The sequence below is a fragment of the Epinephelus fuscoguttatus genome, linkage group LG7, assembly GCF_011397635.1.
Source record: "Epinephelus fuscoguttatus linkage group LG7, E.fuscoguttatus.final_Chr_v1".
In the NCBI taxonomy this organism is placed as follows: Eukaryota; Metazoa; Chordata; class Actinopteri; order Perciformes; family Serranidae; genus Epinephelus; species Epinephelus fuscoguttatus.
The window spans coordinates 32,933,739-32,944,929 of NC_064758.1; the positions used below are offsets into that span (position 1 = coordinate 32,933,739).

The 11,191-nt window shown below is 41.4% G+C and overlaps 1 protein-coding gene across 2 annotated transcripts; it reads right to left on the bottom strand.

The window, feature by feature from the left end:
- Window positions 1–932: 932 nt before the first annotated feature.
- Window positions 933–10,754, bottom strand: LOC125891498 (poly(rC)-binding protein 2-like). 2 transcript variants are annotated; one of them, XM_049580835.1, is made up of 13 exons: window positions 10,606–10,754; window positions 9,664–9,796; window positions 9,482–9,505; window positions 9,357–9,389; window positions 9,114–9,230; window positions 8,885–9,016; window positions 8,663–8,791; window positions 8,443–8,517; window positions 4,929–4,970; window positions 4,502–4,574; window positions 4,350–4,405; window positions 4,051–4,220; window positions 933–2,169 (listed from the first exon to the last, which is right to left on the bottom strand). In XM_049580835.1, exons 2-13 carry the CDS (start codon window positions 9,730–9,732, stop codon window positions 2,133–2,135), a joined length of 957 nt encoding a protein of 318 aa, XP_049436792.1. In that variant the 5' UTR covers window positions 9,733–9,796; window positions 10,606–10,754; the 3' UTR covers window positions 933–2,132. The 2 variants fall into 2 exon arrangements, with proteins under 2 accessions (XP_049436792.1, XP_049436791.1); XM_049580834.1 differs by having other exon boundaries at window positions 4,911–4,970.
- Window positions 10,755–11,191: the final 437 nt, after the last annotated feature.

Genomic DNA, 11,191 nt, shown 5'->3' on the forward strand with positions numbered 1-11,191 from the left:
AACAATTCCTGTCAATACACACAACAAAATTCCAAGACTTTCCCATGCCTGGAACATAGGTTAGCAAATTCCATGACTTTTCCAGATTTTCCATGACCATGGCAACTTGGGGTGGGGAAAAAAAAAAAAAAAAAAAAAATCGATACAGCATAATGTCGTGATATTTTGCATGGCAATATGGTATCGATTCATGGACGCCAAGTATCGATCTTTGTATAATTTTTGCAAATACATGTTTTAATACTTTTGGTACTGGAATAATAATTAATTGCCTTTTGGTCCACTAGATGGTGCTGATGCTTCTGTATTCCTGGTGAGGTCAGCAGAGGTCTCAACAGCAGCATTTGCGTTATCACATTACCTCACAGAGGACTGGAGACTGCTGTCTCACATAATTCAAAATCCAGCAGTACACCAAAGACCTTCGGCAAAATGCAGCACAAGAATGTCACAGGCATTCAGTTAGCGGGATACCTGCATGTTAAGTGTTTAACTTGTGCTTAATCTGGCCTCAGAAGGCATTAAATATGCCAACAGTTTAGTTTGGCAGCTTTTATGATGGCGTTGGTCGGTCTGACTTCTTTGCATCATATTTTGCCACAATAAAAATGATTAAATGATTTAATGATTAAAGTCATATAAACAGACTGAAAACTTTATCTTCTGAGGTAAAACTGACGTTGACAAAGTTTTCCTTTGGGGAAATAATAAGCAGTTGGGAAAAAGGTAATAATTCGTAATATATTGTATCATAATACTCAGCATATCACAGTATCACAATAATATTGATCATGACCTAAGTATTGTGATAAAATCATATTGCCAGTCCTTTGGCGATTCCCACCCCTAGAGGGAGCCCTGATAACAACGTAGTCCAGTGAGCTGCCTTTGTGAATTAACGTTAACAATACAACATTAAGAACAAACAACTGTTTAAGCATTTCACATCTTTTTTATTTCTGCATTTCATTTCTTCAACAATTTAATTGCACCCAGATCTACAATAGTTTGAAAACGTGCACAAAAACGTGAGTTTCTTCATCCTGCAAAGAATAATAAAAAATAAAATCTGACCCAGGCAAAAAAGGATAGCAGGAAACTAGTGTTAATTCTATAATTCTCCTTCTAGTTAATCATAATTTAATACCTCAGCATAATATACTTATAAAGACCAATATGTCTTCTTGTAGTTTTGCCCCTTGCAGCATTCCCCAGCCCTGCAGTTAAAAAAAATATTTTCTCTATTTAAAACAAACATTTCAATGTTATTTTCATCATCATCGTCATTACTATGGTCTTAGTAATTTCAGAGAAAAGAAAATATTTTCCTCTCATTCAGGCCCACACCTGGTGACCAAGGCCCACCCACCCTTATCAGAATCCAATACACAACAATGCTCAAAAGTCCTGATCGAGAAATAAAACGGATGGAAACACAGGAATGACACAAAACAATTACTCAGCAAATTAGAGGTGAGACAAAAACGTAGCTTAAAATTCTCCTTTGAACCCGCACTCGACAAGGGATAAATTACCTCCTGACTAAAAAGGGTTTTTCCTGCATACATCTTCACCTGGAGATCATTTACACCCACTGAACCCGTTAAACCCACAATGCCTCATTCAGGAAGTACAGCTTCAAATAGAAGATGGCAAATATCAATGACTTCTACTCTTACAAGGAGCTGTGTATTAAATAAAAATAAATAGATATTTAAAAGGGAAAGAACAGTCCATCTATAATGTTATTGTGTTTCTTTTTTTCTTCATTTTTTTACATTTTCTAAGAAAAATCTGACATAAGAAAAACATTATTTATGCCTTTTCAGATTTTTCCAAAACTTTTTACCTATATCAAGAAGTTCATACAGATATACAGTAAAATAAGAGGAAAAATACAACAGAAGGAAGTCTTTAAAAACTATATGCAATGGGAATTTAAAAACATAATAAATAAATAAAATACCAATATCATGACGATGGTGTAATTACAACCGAGTAGGTGTCTAACCAAAGCAGAGGAGAAAACAGTGAGTTTATAGTACTTGGTTTTTGCATTAAGTTCAATAAGGGACCTCTTGGTAAAAAGTAGGGGGAGGGGTTACGTTAGGTGCTGATGAAGATCCTCCATGTCAGTTGGCTGCGAGTCCAGTAGCTTCAGAAGAGAGCCTGAGGAACACGACACAAAAATAGGAAAACTTTAATACCTTAATATCTAAATAAAGAGATCATACAGCACAATTAAATCTTTAGACACAGACATATTGCTTGCTGTGGTGTCTCGCATAGTCATAGGCAATTTGAGTTTTGTGGCACATGATTTCACAGCAGAATGACCTTGACAATTACGAAGTACCTTCTGCATTTAGTAATAACGAAAATGCTGCCCCCAAAACGATGATAAGTCAGATAATTCAGGAGCATGACAAATATTCTATCATCCACTTCCTCCTGATATTTTTATCCTGTCTGAGCGGGACTTCCTGTCTCTAAAAACTGACCTGTCCAATGCTCTGGTAATAATAAATACATTACCCTCATCCCACTCTAATGCCTCAGTAAAATCAATCACATTTTATTTGCACAGCACCTTTCATACAGGCTAGTGCCACTGAGAGTGCTTTACAAGCAGATCATAAGATAGTTAAAATGTAAACAGTTAAAAAAAATTAGACTAATGCAACAAGAAATATAAATTTGAATGAAATAGATTTCAAACTAAAGAAAGCAAAGTAGATAGTAGAAAGACGGTAACAAATATAAAAGATAAGAAGGAATAAAAACATTTTAAAATATGAATGAATTACTTTCTAATGGGCATAAAACATATAATCTAAAGGCCAGGCTGAACAGGAAGGGTTTATGGTTACTTTATGTGTACGTAAAAGCTACATACTTATCCGTACAGGGCTTAACATTATTTTTAGAAAATATTTCACATTTTACAGTTGGCTGGTGTAATAAATAAGTACCGGAAAGGTCAGTTTTTACAGTGGTTGACTTTGAGCACCAGTCAAGATTCTGCTGTCTTTTACCTTCATCAAAGTGACCAATAAAATCTGTCTCAAGTAACATTAGTCCGGTGGAAAAAAAAGCCTTAGTGAACACTGACCAATTTCATTTCCCAGTCTTATCTCTTATTATTATTATTAATTAGCATGAAGGCTTGGTAGTGTCTTTAGCCCCTTTTCAACAGCCTGCTCAACGCGGGAAATGTAGGACTGTTATTCAGCCTTGCCATCTTTATAAGAGATACAATCGTGTAATGGGGGACAGAGTTGCCTCGCCTTTAAGCAATGGAGGTAGAGCGCCGCAATTTACGTCCGTGTAAAAGGGACAGCTGACAGGATTGGACCATGGACAGGACAAGTGTGACGTTTTGAGGATGCGTTATATGTGCAGCCCACTGGCCAGAGATCTTAAAAGCAGCTTGCATCATTTGGCTATTAATGCGAAGAGGAACAGCAGCTGGAAATGTCTGCAAACTGGGGACGCAATGAGGTCAGGGAGGTCCTTAACATTTGGACTGTGCTAAAGTAACTAATGCTAGTGATACTCACTACATACATATAACCATAAACAGCTGTAGAAAACACCAAATTAAAGCATGTATTCAAAGTGCCTGAGCCCCACTACAATGTTCCATCACACGTGCACTTTAATCTGTCCATTGTACCTGCTCTGTATAAAGGACTGAAAGCTGCCGTAAAGCACGGCACAGGTCGGAGCCTTATGATGGAGCTTTACTGACCTTTGTTTTAAGTATTCTTCCGTATTCACAATGTGTCAGTAGTTGAGTGCCTTCACTGTTACAGTAAGAATTATGGCCAATAAGCAAGTGGTGAATATTTACATTTTTCAAAATAAAAATAAAAAGTTAAATTGTGTGTATCGTTGCATTCATAGTTAATATTGAACCTTTGTAAAATGCACTACAGAGAGTTTTAGAACTACAGATACCAAGTGAACAGTCAGGCCTAAAACACCACTGTGCTCCTGTCGATTGGCTGCTTTGTGATGGATGTGTTGCGGCTGCATAAAGCCTCTTACCGGGCATTGATCAGGTACTCAGCCAGGCTGATACTGGCATGGGTGCCAGTGATGGTGACCGTTCTGTCAGTGGAACCCTCCACCGGGTTGGCAATCTTGATCTGAGCCCCTGACATCTGACGGATCTCATTGATCTTTGCACCCTGACGGCCAATGATGCAGCCAATGAGCTGAGGTAGAGGGGGGGGGGAGAGCACATCAGCACTGTGAATCTCACAAACAGCAAGAAAACAAGCTGCTTAAAAACTGCATCACATTTCTCTGCAAAGAACAATAAATGGGAGATAAATGCGACTTACATCGTTTGGAATGGTCAGCTCATGGGAGGCAGTTTGTGCAGAGGCGTCCATCCCAGCTGAAGAAATGCAAAGAAAGCCCATGAGACTGTTGACGAGGTGGATTATTACAAATCTACAGTAATCACATTCCCTCGTTCAATCTGTCCACCTACCCTGGAAGCCCTGGTTGCTATGTGCAATGGGGAAGGGGCTCTGCTGCATGGCCAGCTGGTGAAGTTTGGTGAGCTGTTGAAACAATGGAGGAAAGGACGCGGAGAGCAAACAAACGAAAAGCATGAATGAGGAAAAATCTAGAAGACATTTCAAAGCTGAAATTTTGTAATTATTTCCCTTTTGTAAGTGGTGACGGTGATGATGGGAGGAAAATGTGAAATGCAACATGGAGCTGGTGATTTAGTCTAGAGGGGTAAAAAGAAATAGTCGTTAAGATGTTAAATAAGTTTAATGTTTGGAGTTACATGGATATCAGGCAGCGGGAGGAAAATTAAGAGTCAGTGGGATGAAATAAGAAGGTGACATGACTTCCCAGGACCGAAGTTGCAAATATATTGGATCACTTACAGAGGGCCCTTCACTTACATCAGGCTGTGGAATGGCGTGCTGCCCTTGGACAGCGTATGCCTGCAAGGAGAGAACAGCACTTAGGAGGGTGTGGCAGTGTCACACACAGTGTACTCCAATATCCATCAGTCCCCTGTCCTTGGTTTGCTACAAGAACAAAGCCAGGCATGCTACAGACAGCACAGACGCAACCAGAATGACATCGAGTGTAATTAAATTCTTTTGACCAGAAGTGCTTCAGAACAAAACAATGGACACTGCTGGGACTGGGGATGTAGCAATCCCATACTAAGTATTGGTACTGGCCTGATATTGGCCACAATCTCTAGGGATGCAGCATTGGCATCAGCCAATATTCTCCTTGTTGGCTGCCATCAGCCTATCGGCCAATTAAACAACATTATCCAACGGCAGTGGCCAATGTTTTTTCCTTTGTGTCACATCTATTTTGCGTGGGTTAAAAAGCAGGGCTCGAGACTACAGCATCCTGTCATCCCGAGAACAATAGAAAACATGTTGGGGAAGAACAGAGATCTTCCCAGGGACGCCATTGGTATGAAAGATGCAGTAAACTCACTATCGACACGACAGGAGATGCTTATTTTCCCCTGATAATGCTACACTATGAAAGACAAATCCGTGTGAAATTGGCAGCAGAAGAGCTAGTCGATCTTAGCAGTTAGCAGCCGTGACTAACTGCTGACTGAGGTTGCAATGAGTTGCATATACTGGGGAAAGATAAATAATAATATTCTCATGATGTGTTCAATGTACCTTGTAAAATGTAGCTTTTAGCTAGAAAGTTGTACAGTTGTTTGAAGGAGAAATTTGTTGATTTCATGGCAACATAAAATTGACATTAAAGAGGGAATTATGATATAATATGTATAGTGAAAAGGCTTTTGAAGCAATTATGAAGAAATGCTTGTCGTGTGAAAGGTTATTTTAAATATCATTGCAAAGATATGTATGATTTTTCTTGTGCTTCTTAACAGAGTTTTGTGCGACATGCCTTAAAAGAACATGCCAGCTGTAGAGTTACTTTAGAGCTCGCACTGTCTACCCTTTTTTAATGCAGCTAACTTGGTATCATGTATAATCATACCCTAAAGTTTCAGCTGTAAGTGCCTTAAAGGACCAGTATGTAAGATTAATTGGCATCTTGCATTGAGTATGCACAACTTAACCTCTCCTGTGTGTCTAACATGCAGGAGAACTACGGTTGCACTGTGAAAATGCTAATGGCCCCATCTAGAGCCAGTGTTTGGTTTGTCTGTTCTGGGCTACTGTAGAAACAACATGGCAACCTCCATGGAAGAAGAACCACTCCACATGTAGACATAAATGGCTCATTCAAAGGTAATGAAAACACAACTTTTTTTCCAATGGTGATTATAAACTAATGAAAACAGTTATTAACATTATATTCCATTCCTGCCAACAGATGCCCGTAAATTCAAACCACTGGACCTTTAAGATGCCATGTTTACTGTACTGTGTCCTACTGTACATTTTATACTGGAGATGTAATTATTTTTATGTTAAGTTATTGATGTTTAAGTTATGGTACACTACAGTCCCTCGATTGCAAAAATTAACGCAAATTCAGCCAATCCCAGTGAATTCGGTGCGAACTTGCATCTTTGTCCAATCACTGCAACTTTATTGCAAATTTGACTGTTTAAAACAGGTAAAATCTCATTTTATTGTAGAGCTGTGCGCAGCGTATTGAACAGCTCAGCCCCTTTTTCCTCTCTGTTTGTCATGAGATTACTGCTGCAGGAGCAGAGCTCTCTGCATGGGACAAAGTCTGAAACACACAGTGACAGGGCTTACTGTTAGCATAACATGAGGCCTGTTTCCACTGAAGAAGTTCCTGGTACTATTTAAGGGGCAGGAACTACTACAGGAACGTTCTCTCGCTCGGCCCTCTCAACCGCAGTGTCTCCACTGAGAGAGCGGAGTAGGAGGAAGGTTCCTGTAAAGTTACCGGGCTCTGGATGTGACGTAATCGTTGTGCGACCATTTTGACCGGGGCGACGTAGGGGGTAGGGACGCCGTTAGCTGTTAGCCGATAGCGGTGCCTGTAATAACTCACGAAGTGGCCCGGGGAAAAATATTTTTTCCAGCGGATGTCTTAGTTACAACATGATTGAGCTAACTGGAGTAGTTATGTCGTATCCAACAACGGGAGGCTTTTAACAGATGACGTCCTGATGTTAGCTTTGCTGCTGCTGTTAGCTGTCCCTGTCAGCTGCAGCCACTGATGCTTTCTAGACATCGTGATTTCCCAAAACTGAATAAATACCACACATAGCAATACAAAACTGCTTTGCTAGCTCGATCATGTTGTAACTAAGATATCCGCTGGAAAAAATATTTTTTTCACGGACCGGTTATTGAGTTTGTTTACATGGCGGTGGAAGCTATGAACGAGCTAACTCTCGTCTGCTGAGTTTTAAAAATGCCGGCTATTTTGTTGCTTTCTGTTGACGTCACATCCCCCCTTGAGTATATCCAATCAGCACCAAGTAACCCCCAAGCCCCAGCCAGGAGTTTTTCGGGGCCGTTCTGAGTACTTACTCCAAGGCAGGGACTTGTTTAGCCCCTGTGGTGGAGACACGCACCAACAGCCCCGGCCCCGTAAAATTACCCCGAAGTTCCTGCGGTGGAAACGGGCCTATGGCTAACACTACCCAGCAGTAGTTAATAGGTTTAGTGAGAAAGTCAGGCTGTTTTGGTGTCAGTACAAGATCAACGGCTCAGTATCATATGTTAACTGCTACTGCAGTGCTTCGGTTCAAGCGGCAAAATATGATGAGTAGGGATTAGATTACATTGTGTTGTGTTAGCTCCGGAAAACAGCTAATCATCTACGAGCTGTTGCTGCCCCCGTCCCCCTACAATCACCAATAGATTCTAATTCTGGGGAAAACACTGAATGCTCATAATAAACACGCTCTGAATGCGTGACAGCACCACAACTATTTCATTGCAAAAAAACATCTATAAACACTGCAACAAGCATTGCAATTTTTTTAGAAAGGCTGCCATGAAATCAGGCTGCAACAACTCCAAAAACAGCTAGTGAAATTCGAAGGGACTGATACAGCAACTTTTGTTCTGCTATGTTACTGGGGCTACATTATGTGTTGTGATATATAAAGCTGAGTGTTTGAATGGTGCTGACCAGTCAAAAATGCTGCTAAAAGTTCTGTGTATGGAAAAAGGTTTAAATAAAAAGAAGCAGTAGAATTGCCTAACTGAGTCCTGTTGTGTGCCATTTATTTCTTCTTCTAAGGGACTTAAATATTTTTTTGGTTTGAGCTTGATGTTTTTTAGATCGCTATGTTAGACGAAGTGCATCCATACAATGTATTAACAGATTTGTTGTTTAAGAGAGGGAGAAAGACGGGCGGATACTCAAGGTTACTGTATCAATATTGGTACTGAACAAGAAACAGTGGTTGTGAGCCATCCCGAGGTGGGACAAATATTGTAAATGACAATCTAGAGAACAAACATTGTTTACCTGACCACCTGCAAAGATGACGGGAGAGCCTGAGGGTTTGGGTCTGTACGGGATGGTCACTCCCTTTGGTGGAGACTAAGAAAGCAGAAATATCCACCATTGGCTATTGAAGAAACATCAACAGTAACACAGAAAATAACAAACCATCAGGAGTATCAATAACAGACATCACAAATTCCCAAAAAAGTCAAACCAGCATTACAAAAGCCAGCGTCTGTACCTCAAGCATGACGACGCAGATCTGCTTGACACACTCGATTATGGACTGTGGGGTCCCTGCAACGGTGATGGCACGCTCTGTTGAGTTGGGCAACATGTCCCCTGCTACTTGTACCTGAGCTCCTGCTGACTGCAAAGACACAAACCAACAAATAACAAGTGTTAGGACACATCAATTAACAGACACAAACTTAACAAATGATAAAGAAATATGATGAGGCACCTCTCTGATTTCCTTGATCTTGCAGCCACCCTTGCCAATGAGTGAGCCACACTGGCTGGCAGGCACAACGAGGCGCATGGTGACTGGTGGTTTGCTGGTGGCTGTACTGTTAGTCATTGAGGTGCTAATGTCCTGGAGGGAAGGTGACACGACAAGAAGAGTTAGACGTTTCAAAAACTGCGAATTCTGTTGTTGTAACATGATGCAGGATGCAGTGAGCAGATCTAACCTCCTCCAGTTTCTCAATGATCATGGAGAAGGCTTTAAAAATGGAGGTGGTGGGTCCCGCGAGGGTTATGATCCTCTCCGGACAGTTCCCCTCTGAGATGTTTATGCGAGCTCCACTCTGCATGTACGGGGGAACAAAACAGGAAATATCCAATCAGTCACAGCGTTGTCATGTGATGCGATATGATGAGCGTGTCCTTTCTTTCTTTCTTTCTTTCTTTTTTTTTTTTTTACAGCATCTTACCTCCTCTCTCATCTTCTTAACCGACTCTCCTTTCTGTGACGGAAGCACAAATACACAAATGTTTACTAAACACACCGAGGGGCAAGATGCAGATAGCAATCACTCTGGCAGAATAAACAACTCACCTTGCCAATGATGCTTCCAACCTCCTACAGAAGAACAAAAATGCACGTTAAAGCAATAAAATCAGTGAAACAGATGTTTGTGTTCGTCGAGCGTGCTCTAATTAAACTCAGGAGTGAATAGAGACTTAAAGTGAGGCTCACATTTGAACTTGTCACCAAACAAAGCATGCAGACACACTCACCTTCCCATGCATGAGTAGCCTGATGGTTAAGGTGACATTAAGTCCTCCTTCAACCAGACTTGAGTCCATTGCTGCAGTGGAATCCAGAGTTAAGCCGGCCAACAAAGTGGGTCTTTGGTCACTGGTTGAATGTCTGCAATAGAGTGGAAAATGTGACCATCAGGGACAAATATAGTAGCTGGAAACTATGAGGACATCTCAACAGAAAGCCTTGTTTACTAAGAAGCTGCTGTCAGTGCAGATCAATGGAGCAGTGCATGCAGCTAACACGGTGCTGTACTTTAATAACGTGAACCAGCCACGTTAAAAGAATGAGGCGTTTCAGTTCAGTAATTCACGTTTGACTGGCCCGGGTCCACTCATTCACGTTAGCACAATGACCCACTGTCTCCCTGGGCCAATGTCTATTTCCTGGCATTAAACAGCTGTGGCGACATAGCTTTTAGATTTATATTAAACACCAAAATGCGAGCTACCAAACGTCCTCTTTATGTTAAAGTAAAAGTGTGTCGAGTGTACACTCATAGTAGCAACACAGGGCTCACAGGATAACATTAACATCGCAGATCCTGCTTCTGAATGAGCATCACAGCTAGTCACGCAAGCAAGATTTGGAGGCTAAGTTAGCATCTTTACATTCCCACCGTAACTTCCTAAATTAATACCTACAGGAAACACTAAGCAGCGGGAGTATTTAACCGCAACATCCGTAAAACACGCGTGGAAAACCAGCGTCTAGCAACTAACTCCTGGTCGGCTATAAAGTTAAATACAGTTCTGTAATTTTCCATCCAGGTCGCTAGCGTTAGCATCGCCTGATCCAGGAAATAGCCTGATCCCGCGGCCTACGGAGCGCACTGAGGCACGCCGAGTTATCCCTGTCCTTCACTCCGGCGGGGGGGGAGGCAAAGAGAAACAAAGCCGTATTTCTGGAGGTCTTACCCGAACCGTCCCTTGAAGAGTGTTCAGGGGGTGGGTAGGGTGGCAAGGGTAGAAGGGGAGAGGTTCGGGAGGGAGTTTTAAAAGGATCCGGGGAAGAGGGAAGAGACGCCGCTGTTCGATCGGACTCCACTCTTCTGCTTGGCACAAAAGACAAAATGAAATCAACTTTGACCTCTCAACTGCCCCGCCCCTCTGCCCGGGTCAACCCCGCCTCCCCCGGAGTGCTGCCCCCATGGATGTATTCAAAGAGCGGCCCCTCCACCATCATGTTTTTATTTATTAGAAAATAGATTTGAAATTCAGATAAGGAAACATTTTTTCTGTGTTTGAATTATTTTTTTTATTTTCGACATATGTATATATTTTTTTAATCAATGAGTACAATGAATATGCTGATTGATTTATTTAAAGTGTGTGAAGGAACGCTATCGCAGGTCCTTCCTGCCTGCTGCTGTCAGGCTACATAACCAGCACTGCTCACAGTAGATTGCACCATGGACACTTCATTGACACTTTATTGACACTATGGACACTTTATGGACACCACAGCTGTCTGCTGTTTTGCACATACAATTACTTGCACTAG